This window comes from Chelonoidis abingdonii, chromosome 2 (genome assembly GCF_003597395.2).
Source record: "Chelonoidis abingdonii isolate Lonesome George chromosome 2, CheloAbing_2.0, whole genome shotgun sequence".
Taxonomy (NCBI): domain Eukaryota; kingdom Metazoa; phylum Chordata; order Testudines; family Testudinidae; genus Chelonoidis; species Chelonoidis abingdonii.
In genome coordinates this window covers 22,185,893-22,201,324 of record NC_133770.1, presented here as the reverse complement: position 1 = coordinate 22,201,324, position 15,432 = coordinate 22,185,893, and the positions used below count along the sequence as shown (strand labels likewise).

The window sequence follows — 15,432 nt, the reverse complement described above, 5'->3', positions numbered from 1 at the left end:
AGGTTTTGTAGTTGTAGGGACCATGATACAGTGAATGCCATGCTCTCATTCTTTAGCCACTTCCTTACTATCTAAGATGCTTTTGTGGACAGGAAGATCAGGGGAAAGATCATAGCATTGGAAGGAAACACCACATATAGCTTATTATGTGCTCCTCCATGTTAATGGGGGAGAGGGACAGCATATTTTGCATGTGTCCCTAGCCTGCTAAGGTCATTATGGAGGGACAACATCATATAGCACATTGTGTAGTTATACTCTCCAAGAAGATTCACAATATGGAGAGGAGCCTGTGTCTCACTAAGGAGGTCCCAGAAGGAAAGAATATAATGTAGAAAGCTCTGTCCTTTAAAATGTTTGCAGGCCTTGTCTTAATCTAACAGATGAAAATGTCTCTAACATTCAGCCTAGCAGTTCTTGTTTTATTAAGTCTGGCCACTACATTGTCACTCACTATTTGGATGAATTAATAAGACTCTGTTTCTTTGTTTCCTTCACAGTCAGGAATCAGGCGTGAGGTAAAGAGAGAGAGCTTAGTAGCACCGGCTGCCTCTCTGCAAAAATTGTTCTAGTAAATGATACAGATCAAACTTCTCCCATTTATGGAGGCTTATCAAAGATGTAGTTTCATAGCCTATGTATAAATGGAACTTTATAAAGTGCATTACAGTGTTGAATTTTTTCTCCTTAGTAATACTATAGACAGAGCGACCTACCACTAAAAATAATTTAGTTGATAAAAAATGACTAATCAATTGGTCACACATGCCCATTTTTAGAAATATTGGGGAGGGAAGTGAAAAAAGTCTATTACTTAAAGTCTTAATTATGTTTGCTAACAGCAACCATAAAAGAACATCACGCTGCCAATTACAAGCTGCTCCCTGACAGGAACACAAGCTGCATTCAGATTAGGGAGCTTTGCCTTCGCACAAAGCTTGATCACACATCTCCAAGGGAGGACTGGAAATACCCTAAGGTTAAAGATATTTTTTTAGAAATCACATGATAATATTTTTCACTCTCATTGCAACTGAGGCAGAATTGAACAAGGAGAGTGGGAGAAGAAATCAATAGAGACACATTTTTCAAGTCCAGATGTCTAGTATCCTATTCTTGGTGAAGAAAGAATTTGATCCTTAAGTAATAAAATATTCTAAGTTCTTGGATGGGAGTCAAGGAGAGTGGAATGTAACTGAAAGGGAAACACACCACTCTGGGCGTATGCAGACTAACCTAGCTGCTCAAGTACAAATAGAGTTAACCATCATTTTTGGAGGATTCTGGGTGCTATTCTATTTCCCAGCTCTCGTGTGACTGTCCTGTTATATGTTTCTTGATCTTGGATACAAGATTCCATACGCTTGTTATGTGAACACTTTGTGCATAGAAATGGCTGCCTGTTCTAGGATTACTGACCCTTTCACTGTTGTTCAATTATTTTTTAAATAAACACATCTTTTGCTCTATAAAACAAAATCCTGCTATCCATGTAGAGCAATAGTTAATCCTACATGAACAGCTTGTGTTAATTAAAGCCATTGCAAGCTTTCTCTCCCTTGCCTCTTACACTTGTTTCCCTCACCATTTATCCTCTCTTCCCCTTGTATGACACAGTATAAAAATAATGATAGCTACCCTTCTCTTTCTCGAGTCTAGATATTCATTGATGGGTTTTTCTTTCTCCCTTTCTGTTGGCAGTGATGGTGCAGGAAGAAGTGGAACCTACATTCTAATTGACATGGTTCTCAATAAAATGGCCAAAGGTGAGAATCAAAAAGCTTGTGGCTTTCTCAGTGCTGAAAGATGTGGGGGTGTTACCATAGTAACACACAGAGAAGTATTCACAGAAGGCCCAAGAATAAATTAGAGGCAAATCTCGTACCCTTTACTGAATGATCTTAAGTTTATTTTCAGTGCTCATAGTGATATTAAAAAAAAAAAAGCAGTTCATGAATGGAACCTACACATGTGTGCTATTGGAAGAGGCAGAATTTGTATCTTTAATTTTATTATTTTAAATATTTATTACAGCTAAAAAAAAAAAAAAAAAAAAGCTTGAACTATATGATAAAGATTTTCTGTTGTCTCATCAGTAAATTGATTCCTTTCAGTGGGTTGTGCAAGCACTTCTCACCTACACAGCAGTAGTTTAAACGTAATTGCCTGCCTTTTGAGACAGAGTATTTCAGTGGATATGGCAATGGAATGGAATGGGAGTTGGCTGACCGGCATTCTAGTCTCAGGCTACGTCTTCACTACCCGCCGTATCAGCGGGTAGCAATCGATTTCTCGGGGATCGATATATTGCGTCTCATCTAGACGCGATATATCGATCCCCGAACGAGCTCCTGTCGACTCCAGAACTCCATCAACGCAAACGGCGGTAGCGGAGTCGACGGGGAGCTGCAGACGTCGATCCCACACCGTGAGGATGGTAGATAACTCAATCTAAGATACTTCAACTTCAGCTACGCTATTCACGTAGATGAAGTTGCGTATCTTAGATTGATTTCCCCCCCTAGTGTAGACCAGCCCTCAGCTCTGCCATTGTCTATTTGTCAGACTTTGGACAGGTCGCTTAACTTCCCTGTGCCTCCATTTTGCCCATCTGTGAAATGCATCTTTCTATAAAGGGTTTTAGCTGCACAGCTGAAAATCATATGTAATCGACATTATTATATATTATACCTTTTTTTTTTTTTAAAGTCTGTGGATGCCCCTAGAGAAGGATGCAGTACTCTTTCTTTTTATTCCCCCAATAAATATTTGATTATGAGAAATGCTGGGGTACGTGGAGATAGTCATTATCTGAGAAATAGACGGTAAAATAAAGTAAATAACCCACTGTGTTAAAAGTGTAATAGTTGGGAGTTTCAGAAGTGCTCATCATTAGTCATTTACCTCAGTGGGCGCAGAGGCAAGCCAATGCTGAACACTTTTGAAGCCCTACTCAATTTTATAAGGACTTGGTCAATCAACACTTTACTTCTATGTTGTGCCCCTTTCACCTCATTTCTGTCTGTTTTATAGTCTCACAGTGTAAGGTTTTTAGGGGTAGGGAACGTGTCGTCTTTTGTGTTTGTACAGGACCTAGCACTTTCAGAAATAAATAAATAGCAGTCTATTGCCTTCTCATCACTGTCTTTCTACATCCCTTTTTTGAAGCTAGTTCTGTGGCCAGTCACACTCTTGCCCTCTATGTATGAGTTTTCACTTTACAAGAAAACGATAATGCAGATTAGCTGACATAAACATGTAGAAATAATATTTAGCATTTTATCTTGTAATCACTGTACCAACAGTATTTAATTCAATGAACTGTTTAATCTTAGTCAGCTTCCTATATATAGTTTAAAAATAAAATCCATATTTTGCAATCTTTCTGTTGCTTCTGAAATTGTCATGTCTCAGAAATAATGACATTCCGTTCCTTCAGATACAGGAGTTTGACATTTCTTCTCCCCTGTTTCTGACTGTTAACATGTCTCATCAAACACACACACAAAGGGCTGTGTTTTGTGCCCTTGAGCATCGTGTGGAACTTGCTATTGATGTGAAAAGAAGTTGTGTGCCTGCCTTATGCAAAGTCCCAGACTGAAAATTTTTCAGCAAAATGAGATGATTTTTTCCAGTCTCATTGGAAAGTGTGTTTTGTGAAAGAATATATAGGAATTTCAGCTACTTGGTACATTTATATTTCAAGTAGCAACTTCATCTCTCCAAATAATAGCTGTGATAGATGATAAAACTGTTGTACACCTCTGTTAAATATTTGTTATACTCATTTCAGCCATCAGCCAGGAGAGGATGTGATGAAAACTAGATTTAAAATATATGAAATTTGCTTGCATAGAGAAATAAATGAGAAATATTTTCTAACTTCAGGCTTTCAGCCACTTAAGGAAGGGTTGACTTTGTTGTAAGAGCACTAAAGAATGTCATTTATTGACTCCATTGTACCATGTAATGTCAAATTCCATTTTAAGTGTGGGCTTAGTGTTGCACAATACAAGACAAGTCATGTGAAACTGGCCAAAGAAAGGAGTCACAGGGCTTTTTATATTGGTCACCCCCATTTTGTTCTTGACCTGCTCCCCTCTGCCAATTGGGATGTGCAATTTGAAATCCTCTGACCTGGTGCTTTGGCTGTCGTTTAAATGAAAGATCAAAGGGCAAAGCGGGCATCTCAACCCTGCTGAGGTGGGCCTTTCCCAGGCTGTCACACTGTGAGGCAGCCAAAGGTTTTGTTCTGACGGGAATCTAGGCCCAGTCTGTGAGGCCTAGGCCTTCTTTGTCTGGCCTGAGAAGTTTGAGGCCCAGGTTGAGGATCCAATGTTCATCAAATGATCAAAGGCCTGAAGCCCTGGACATGAAATCTTTCTTTCCATTTCCTTTTCTTAGAGAATGAATTGCACGAGTACCAAAGAATGCCATTTCCAAAGCTTTTATGTGGAGTGCTAGCACTAACTTTAGAGTCCTTCAGTTCTAAACAGAAAAATGTAAGTGCACTTTCAATCTGGGCCCAGCTGCAAGGCCAGCATCTACTAACATTTCTTTCAAAAAGGCTTTTAAGGATTAAGGCTTCAGTCTTTCAAAAAAAAAAAAAAAAAGACTTTTAAGAATAAACTTAGAATAATTTGAGTTCTTGTTCCACTGTCTGGTTTATTAGAAAGTAGACAATAATGCATTTTTAAATCAATGTAAATAGAGGATTATTTAGTTTCAGCAGTGGGAAAGTAGAAAACAATCAATAAAATTCTTTGGCTCTTTAGTGGGATTTTTAATAGGGCAGATTTAGAAAAGGATGCTTCTTTTTCATGTAATGATTTACTTTTCTACATTTGAAATGGTTTCTTTTAGACATTTAACTGTAAATGCTTTTGTCGTTTAAAATGTGCACTCCTAATCACATAGTAAATTAGTCTAATACATCTGTTAAAATATGTTATAAATTCAGATCTACTGCTACTATATCTAGTCAGAGTTGCACTAAACTATACTGTTTTATACACTTAAAGCAAACAATCAGTTATTTAAATTATTCAAATTTGTGGTAGCAGAAATCAATTGGCAAGGATTTCGTATTCCCTGATAAGTGATACAACTTCAGAAACAGTGATACAACATTTGTCAAGTCAACCTCAATACCCACACACACCCAAAAAACTCCAACGCTATCGTACTGCACTTCAGTTGTGGTTGCATGGGAACATTGATCATAGAAATGGTACTGCCAGAATACTTTCCTCGTAAATGTTAAGGATTTCCTCCTGCATTTTGTGTTTGAGTAGAGGGCAGGGCATATGAAAAGATCTCATGATGCTGGGGTAAGCACTGTGCTGAGTAAATACATTCCAGTCCCCTGGTTGCCATTGTTATTCAAACAGCTTCAGCATGCATTTTTGGAGCCCCTTTGACTTTGCATATCATCATGAAGGATTTCCTCCTGGGCTGTCTGTCTGTTATGAATTATGGTATACTCTTTTTTTATTATAAATATCGTGGCTGTATCTGTGCATTGTAAGATCCATTAGTTTAAAGGTGCCATGTTAAATAATCTAATTGTATAAAATTGGAAAAGTTAAGACAGGTGACGATATTTATTTTGTAACAAATTTTCAACACGAGCAGTCTCTTCAATTTCAGTTTTATGCTCTGCAGTCACAAATCGGTTGTATCTAAACGTCCAAATCATTCCTCTAGCATGGGGTCAGTGAAAAGTTTTACAGTTAAGTTTATTCTTATATTTAACAGTTCCACCAGCCTCAGTGCTATGCTTTACCATCCGGGTACTTTTGCTGCAGGTAGTGGTTATATTATTCCTCATGCAAAGCAGCTTCATAACAAGGGTCTAATCCTGCTACTATTGAAATCACTAGCTACATTCCCATTGGCTTAAGTGGTGCCTCACATCTAGCCTTACTGAAGGCGCTAGGACTTGACACCTCTAAATGATGATATTCCATTTCAATGAACAATGGAATTTTAATTTAAATTTAAATTTACAGAAGAGTGTCTGGGGAATACCACCTTTTCAGTTCCCAGAAGCACATTTTAGTCCAAGCTTTGGTCCTGTGTGAAAAGTTAGAGGTTTCCTTTGAAATCAATGTGCACTTTCAGTGTTTGAATGAGGGAAGAAAATGACAGTTCATGGTCTTTTGATGGTTAGACAATGCTTCTATGGTGCATTTCAGCAGCAATTTCCTGTTTATGAATTTTAACATTCTTCATTCATATGTTTACACTAAGACATTCAGCAAGATTTTTTTAACTTTTTTTTTGCAGGGCTGGAGAAGCTGGTTTAGATAGAATAATCCATTTGAACATTCCCCCAAAGCCACACCAAACCTGAACTCTTGGGCTTTTTCTTTTATGAAACTCAGAAGAACTTTAGCATTCTTCCCTTCCTCATCTTTCTTTTCTGCCTTTCTTCATTCTGGTAGTGACCAGAAGTACTGAAATACTGCAAGAGACTATTACTGGAGTATTCTCTGGCATGATGAAGGAAGGAAGGAATCTGAAGGAAAATTGAGATTTCCAGTTTTGTTTTCCTCTTCTGAGAAGTCTTCATAATGCAGATAATTATTTGAATTTTGGATACTAATTTCTTGTGTTTTGAAGCCATTGGAATTTAGAGGAGGGAAAATATGAGTTTTCAAATTCTATTGGAATACATTATAAATTTCAGAACCTGAGAATTCAGCATAAAGATTGGATGTAGCATAGCCAAACTCAGTGAAACCTCTTGCAAATGTGAAAGCTAGAAGGATTCCTTAGTTCCTCTTGTGACTCATCATTACCAACAGCAGTATGCCAAAGTATTTAGCTAAACAGATCCCTTTTTACTGGGGCCTTTTGTTTGTTCATAACACAGATCTAACAAGCATAATAAAATAGGTCACCTCCACTAAAAAGAAGCCTGTGTAAAAATTAACAGATTAAATCCAATTTAAAATACTAATGTGTACAAGTATTATCTTTTATGTCCCTGTATAAAGATTAAATCAAATTCTGTTTTTCAGTTACAATGATGTAAATCTGGATCAAATTCCTGGACTTCTGTGCAGATAGTCTGGATTTATACTGGAGTAAATGAGAGAAGATTTCGTTCTAGAAGCCAGTTTCCACTGTAAACACAGAATTTAGAGTGTTGTTTACCCTAGTTGACAGACTAAATATGATTTAGACAGAAGATTGTCATCTTATTATTTGTTTGATATTTCAGAGGCTGTGAAATGGAACTAGAAAGTGATGGAATTCCTGTGGAAAATTTAGGGCAGGAAAATTCGGAGTTTTAAAATGGGTAGTTGGGATTTGTTTGTTTATTTTTGTCTTCTAGATTTGAATCTTATATAGCTACGCCTTGAATTCTGTATCCGGTTAGTTAGATTTGGATAATTATCTTAGGAAAAAATTAAGGTCAGTAAAGCAAAGTTCTAGGTTTTGGTATCTGCACTTTTGTATTGTCCACAACCTGGCCCCAAATCTCACCAATAATGGTGGTTGCATAATGTCTGAAATGTTACTGCTGCTTTTTATGAAGAGACAAGGTGGGTGATGTAATAGCTTTTATTGAACTGACTTCTGCTAATGAGAGAGAGAAACTTTCAAACTTGCACAGAATTCTTCAGGTTTCTTCTTCATCTCTTGTTCAGTCTTTTTATGAAGACTGTTCTTTGCATCCATATATACATATTATATATTAATCAGGGCAGTTCTGCAAGTGAGTTGGTTTTATGTAATGTAACTGGCACTGAATTACCCAAGAAACACAATTAAGAAATATTGCTTGTTGCAGGCTTTCCCACCACATAATTGACCACAAAGGGAGCTTTGCCCCAAGCCACAGACAAAAGTGCACAGTGGATGTCTAGGTCAACTTTTTTTTTTTAATGGTAGAGCCTTTCATGAAAGGCAAACTTGTGCTACTTAGAGCAAACAACTTAAAAGCATATTTTAATTGTATACATTTCTGCTTTTAAATAACATTTCGATGGGTAGCATTACATTTACACATTTTTTGGAATGGATGATTGGCACTGTAAAGTAATCCATTAATAATAAATCAAACAAAAACCTTTGAAAAACTTGAACATTCCAGCAAGCTTCTACTGAAAAATGAGTGAGAGCTCACTGGGAAAGTGATACTAGTCTATATTTCCCATAGCATATTCTGAGGACTGATTGTGCTGATAGTTTCCTTTATAATGTATAGTGGTTGTAAACAAAAGGCAAACAAGTAATTGATGTGATTTTTTTTCTTTTTAAATACTTTGGAGTATATGTTTGCAAAGGTTGCTCTGTAAGAGACGTTTTCTGAAGAGTCTGTGCAATCCTGGTAATTTTATAAAAGGGTGTTGGGACTGGAAGTATGCTAGAGAGCAATCCTAATTATTCAGGGGATGGGGCACATGAATTGTGAAGAAAGATTGATCAGACATGGACTATATCTTGGGAAAAGAAAAACGAAGGGGTTCCCCATAGAGCTTTGGAAGATCATGAAAAGAATGTATTGATGTCAGTAAGCAGCTTGAGATAGTAACTAATTTGAAAACAAGAGGTCATTGACTGAAGCCGAGGAGGAGACAAGCATATAAGGAATTTGGGCAGCATTTGTTCACACAAAGGATAGGTTAGAATATGGAACAAACTGAAAAAGCCAGCCATAGAATGATGTTAGATTCGTTCAATAAGCAGCTGGGCAAACATTTGGAAAATGAGGTAAATACAGAGTGAAGAACTACATTTTTGCAGTTAATCTTATGCAATCAACCCATAGATGGATTTCAAGAGAAGTGTTTAATTGACCAGATGGTAGTCTTCTGGCCCTGAAAGTTACAATGTAGTTTGTGCAGAAATTATACTTTAGTGTCGTAATCTTAAACCAATCCCATTGTGACTCTTATAGAAGGCTACCTTTTATTAAAGACTTATCCAGAATTGTTGCATATTTTCCTCAGTTCATTCTGTGTAGTATCTCATGGGTGCTCTACCACTAGCTAATATACTCGCAATAGAAAACCAGAGTAAAATAAATATAGATCTGGCAATTTGAAAGACCCATATGGGCCAGCTGCATTTCAGCACCAGTCTATGTAATGCACATTTGCACACTCCAATATGGGGATCCAAGAAGGAGCAGGATTTCTTTGAACAAACAGTTAAACACAGCACTGAGTGGCATTTTCAAAACCGCACTTGATTCAACAATTGTCTTCCAGGTGACTAGCCTGCAGCTTCTGGCACAGGTTCTGGAAACAATGGATTGTCCAGAATTGTTACATTGTGAAATAGCTAAGGGGGGGGGGGGGGATCATAGAATCCCCTGTATAAATTTGACTTAGAGTTGCCGAAACCAGTATACCTCTGTATGCATGTATATATGGAATGCTACAGTGGTCATAGTTGATGCTGGTATGTTAGTTTGAAAGGGTTTATATGTTGCAGTTCCTTTTAGTGTGACCATAACATTAATCATACAGGTGTCATTATGGGTTTTAAAAGTAATCCTCTATTACCTACATCCTCTTTTCAAGTACAGTAGCTAGGATGGAATCTTGTAAAAAGCAGAAGACCATCAACTCCCACTGAGTGGGAGTATCTGAGGGTATGGCTACACTGGCACTTTACAATGCTGCAACTTTCGCGCTCAGGGGTGTGAAAAAACACCCCCCTTGAGCACTGCAAGATACAGCGCTGTAAAGCCTCAGTGTAATCAGTGCGGCAGCTCTGGGAGCGCGGCTCCCAGCGCTGCACGCTACACCCGTAGAGGATGTGGTTTACATGCAGCACTGGGAGAGCTCTCTCCCAGCGCTGGCGCTCCGACCACACTCACACTTCAAAGGGCTGCCATATCAATGTTAAAATAAACCCAGTCCTGCTAAGAGTAGAATTCCCTAGGCTTAGTAGAAGTCAGCACCTCTTTACGTCCCATTAGTGGTGATTGATTTCTGCATTTTCATGCTGTCAGTTGACTGTGTATGGCAGAATTTTCTCTAGTAAATGAATAATTTACACAAATTTTATCTCTGCAGTTATTTATTCTTCTGCAGTGACAAAGGATATTGGCTTAAAATTGACATAAGCAGTACAGAATCTGAAGCCCTACAAGACTGTTGAAATTGTAGTAATTTAGGGTGGGCTGGCTGGTTGTGGATTCTCTCTACCCCATGTGATTATACATGGGATGTACAAGCTGACCTGTACTTGATAACTTCAATCATTTTCCTTCAGAATGCATGATAAATTCAATATACAGTATTATCTAATATTCATAAAAATTGTGTATATATAATATTATATGGCTGTCATGGTACAATTCCCCACTCTGAACCTTAGCGTCCAAAAGATGGGGTACCAGCATGAATTCCTCGAAGCTTGATTACCAGCTTAGAACCTGTAGCGCTGCCACCAACCAGGAATTCCTGTGCCTGGTACACTCTGGTCCCCCCAAAACCTTGCTCGGGGAACCCCAAGACTCAGACCCTCTGGATCTTAACACAAGGAAAGAAAATCCTTTCCCCCACTGTTGCCTCTCCCAGGCTTCCCCTCCCTGGGTTACCCTGGAAGATTACTGTGATTCAAACTCCTTGAATCACAAAACAGAGAGGAAAATTCACCTTTTCCCCCTGCCTTCTCTCTTCCCCTCCCAGACTCTCCTAGGAGAAAAGTAATCTGGCACAGAGAGAAATTTAGCCTTTCTTCCCCCTCCCCCTTTCCCCACCATTCCCTGGTGGATCCAACATCCCCTGGTCTCACCAGAATAAAAAAAAAAATCAGGTTCTTAAACAAGAAACTTTTAATTAAAGAGAGAAAAGCAGTAAAAATTATCTTTGTAAATTTAAAATGGAATAGGTACACGGTCTTTCAGCAATAGACACTGGGAATACCCTCCCAGCCTAAGTATTCAAATACAAATTAAAATCCTTTCAGCAAAATTACAAATTTGAACTCCTTCCAGCCAAATGCACATTTGCAAATAAAGAAAACAAACATAAGCCTAACTCGCTTTATCTATCTAGTACTCACTATTTTGAACGTATAAGAGCTTGTATCAGGGAGATTGGAGAGAAACCTGGTTGCACGTCTGGTCCCTCTGAGCCCCCAGAGTGAACAACCACCAAAAACTAACAGCGCACACAAACTTCCCTCCCTCAAGATTTGAAAGTCTCCTGTCTCCTGATTGGTTCTCTGGTCAGGTGACAGCCAGGCTTACTGAACTTGTTAACCCTTTACAGTCAAAGAGATATAAAGTACTTCTGTGCTATTAACTTTTCTTATCTGTTTATGACAATGGCATAGTAATATTTATCTTTTATTAAAATGTTTTATCTTTTTTCATTATTTTGGTTTAATGTTCTTTTCGCTGTTTACATCCTTTTTTTTTTCCTGTTAATTGTGAAAAACAGAGATTGATTGTGGATTTTTGTTTTTAAATCCACATTGTGTATATACTGATGGGGGTGGAAAGTTTCTAATAGGATTAGAGTAAAATGTGTTCCTGTCTGGGTTGAAAAAGTGACTGAGCCTCTAGGGCAGGTCTGTACTATGGGGCAAAGTTGATCTAAACTACTCAATTTGAGTTACGTTAGTAGCATAACTCAAGTTGACTTAGTTTAGATCTACTTAACACGGGGTCCATACTATGCTATGTCGACAGGAAACACTCTCCCATTACTCCCCTTACCCTTCTCGTTCTGGTGGAATACCAGAGTTGATGGGAGAGCGATCAGCGGTCAATTTAGCGGGTCTTCACTAGACATTGATCCACCGGAAAGTAGAGACAAGCCCTTAGATTTAACCTATTATTTTTATTCCCATCCCCAGATACACACCCTGGAATCCACTTTTTGCAAAAGAGTGGGATAACTGGCTTTCACTGAAAACTCCAGTTTGTAACTATGATCTCCTCTATTAACCTTAAAAATGATTGAGGCGGGGGCATTCCTCCTCAAAAGTGTTGCAGCTTCACCTACTCTCTGCGGAGGCTTTTCTCTGTTTATGTCATGGCATTAAGTGACCCTCTCAGCCAATAACAGATCTCCAGCAGTTACAGCAAATGAAAATTGCTTAAATATTTACAGTTTCTATCTGTCACCTTCAGTTTAAAAAAATGTTTTTACACCAAACATTATTTACAAGTGTATTTTATTTCACTTGCATTTAAGACAAAACAGGATAATGAAGAAAGAAGAGGTCCCGCTTCCTCCCTACAGATCCCTTTATGGCTGGCAATGGGGTCTTTTAGCCTTTGTCCAGTGAGGATCATAGATGGAGTTGGAGTTACAGCTTGGGTGCCACAGAAACTGGCAATATTCTCCCAATATATATACACACACTTTGATTGGACATCAGGCTTTCATTGTTCTCATATCTTTGTCCTTAAAGGTTTTTTCACATATACTATTTTTCACTATTTCATAAGCTTAAAACATGCTACTCCAAAAGGATTCTTTCATGGCTTGTCTGACAGACTGCAAATACAGCAAAGTACATGACTGAAGCTAAAAGCCTGCCAATCAGCAGCATCTTACAAATATTAATTGGACCTCTTTCAGCTTCTAGCAATATCATTGAAAAGAACTGACCTAGGGGCTCTCCAGGACTGTTTCCTTGGAGATTTTAATAAGACAGGTTTAATCTGACCTAACAAGACCCTTTCCCCTTCAAGAACTAATACAAAATCTTTATTATATCATAAATATAAAAAGATACATTAGAGAGGGAATGGCTCACAGGAATGAAATTGAACACCTACATGGCACAAAAGGAAATGCATATGACAGGTCATTTTCCGTATTCCCTTTACTATTCCATTTTTTTCTATTTGGATGAGAGCTTATTCTCACACAGCTCATCTCCTCCTTAAGGATACAATGGAAGTCCCAATAATCCCATGTTAGTAACTCATACTCCAGTGTCACAACTATTTAAAGAGTAATATAGATTATCTATCTAGCCCTCATCCCTGTACTAACTGAGCAACTCACAACCAAGAATGATTTTATCAGGTGGAAGACATTCCAGACCCTACCCCTGGCATTGTGCCCACTGGAAGTTGACATGCAGGCCCATCATCTTGATTGCCCACTCCTGAAAACAGCTCTGGATTTTATCCTCACTATACCCCTGTGTGAGAGGGAGAAGTATTCACTTCTACAGATGATGAACTGATGCCACAGGGTTGAGTAAATGATTTACCCAAGGTCACACAGGAAATCTCTGTCTGAGCCAGGAGTTGAACCCAGCTTTCCTGAGTTCCTTAACCCACCCTTTAATGTTCTTTGTGAATATAGTTTACACAATTTTTGTCTTTTTCTAGAGCATTTACTGATACATCTGAAAGTGGTTTCCAGCACGAACATCCTACTTAGGGTAACACAGATGGTTAGCTCAGTGAAGACACTGGACCCATTATAGGGCTTTTGCCCTTGGCTTCAGTGTAAGCATGTGTGAGGGTATTGTGTAATAAAGTCATGTTTTAGTTGTTTACAAACTTCCTGTAAAGAAATGCTGCTGTTATCAGGGCCTGCGTTTTATGTTTTTGTTTAGTGCCTGACTCACTGGGACTCCCAATACTGACTGGGGCCTCTGGGCATTAGTTGTACGAGTAATATTAATATCCTGTGTGTTTAGATATTGGGAGTTGCCAATGGGACCTTGAGACAGCCTAGTGAATCTTGACTAGCTCATATCTGTTATTTATTGTATTACTGGATGCTCTACTGATGTGACTCTCTGCAGGCCAAACATTTAACCCTTTGGGGCTGCTAATCAGGAGCGCCAGCTGCCTATTGCCAGTTCCTACACTGCTGCCCAGGGGAGGAGCAGGGTTTGGAGGAGGGTTGACCCTAAACTTCAGAAACTGTTTCTCTCCTTGGGGCAAAATATAATTCAACTTGCGTTTTTTCATGTTTTCTCTCTGTTTAGGCTGCTAACATTTTCTGATGTGAATTGTTTGACTGCTCACTGTAAATGCCTTGATCTTTTAAAAATGTTATTGTTAATTACCAAATGCCGGATTCTGCCCCCTTTACTACTACTGAGTATTGGTTTCTGATGTGTGGTCCTAATGAGTTCAGTGGGAGTCAGGTACTGCTCAGTGTAAATAGAGATGACAGAAGCTAAGGTATATTCTGTAAAAATGCTTACAAATTCACCTCTCATATTACTGCAGCTGCTACTACAGCAGCTACTCAATCTCACAGTAAATTTTGCTCTTAGATACATATAAAACAAACACAGAAATCTCTTATTAAAAGGCAGCCTATGGCAAGCAGAGACCATATGTATTTCATGGAAGACCTTGGCTATGAGGTAAAATATCCAGTTTAGACATTGCCCTTGTAACTCTTTTTTTGGAAGCCAGTGGCATTATATGACAGAGGGATACGTGTTGGTAGAGAGCAGACACAAAACCTTGCCTTATTGACGTATTCGGCTTTCTCCTTTCCAGTTATCTGTGGCTGGATTTGAGCCAGTGCTTTTTACTCTTTCCTATATGATATAGTTTGTTTCCAAAGACAGCATACTGGTATTTTTATCTATTGGTGGAGAGGATGGGTTAATGGCCTAAGCAAAACAACTGCAATATTTAGGTGTCCTTGGAGTCACAGGTTCAAGTCCTGATAGGGCTGACTCAGCTCTTCCTTTTTCCTCTGTAGCTTCCACACTGTAACTTTGTGTGTGAGCCGTTCAAATGAGACCTATACAAATCTCAATCCTTTCAGCTCCATTTGGATGTGAAGGATTCCATGGGAGCACACTGTGCATGAGCAGGATTTTGACCTAGTGTCCCTAGATAAGATTTCCCTTTCTCCCACTACAATACCTCCTTTCCCAGGGATGTCTGCATAGCAGTGATGCTATATGTAAAGTGCTTTTGTGTGCTCCAGGATGAAAAATTTTATCTATTATGTCACGTTCTGCACTTCCAGGTGGAAAGGGAAAAAAACCTCAAAGTGATGAAGACCATGAATTTATGTCAGCCACTAAAGCAATTAGGAAGACATAGTCAAATAGACACAAGGCAGTTAGGCATCCAGCTCCCCTTGATTTTGAATGTGAGTTGGGTGTGTAACTGCCCTTAATGCCTTTGAAAATCTCCTCCTTAGTCTGGAATTGTGACTTAAGCTATTCCTTAGACCAACACACAATATAGTGGAGCTTATGTAATATGCTACCAATCTGGCATATTTTAGACTAGAAAAAGCCCGCATCATACAGTTTTATGAGAGGAATAGTGAGATATATTTATTTTGGGTTTGGCACAATAATGGAATAGAGGTGAAAGATGTGGTAGTGTTTGGGAGGGAGGAGGTTTGCTCACGTAGAAACTACCAGTGTTACCTCGTGCAATAGATCTCCCTTTTCTGCTCCAAATTTACTTTTTCCTCGCATTGTCTTTCAAAGCAGCAGCCCATTTTTGCA

The 15,432-nt window shown here is 38.6% G+C and overlaps 1 protein-coding gene across 3 annotated transcripts in view; it reads left to right on the top strand.

Moving 5' to 3' along the window:
• Positions 1-15,432, top strand: part of PTPRN2 (protein tyrosine phosphatase receptor type N2) — a 1,143,575-nt gene that overhangs the window by 1,118,549 nt on the left and 9,594 nt on the right. For all 3 annotated transcript variants that reach the window (XM_075062204.1, XM_075062202.1, XM_075062203.1), the window contains one exon: positions 1,702-1,766. In XM_075062204.1, coding sequence (XP_074918305.1) covers positions 1,702-1,766 — 65 coding nt within the window. The remainder of the gene's footprint in view (positions 1-1,701; positions 1,767-15,432) is intronic.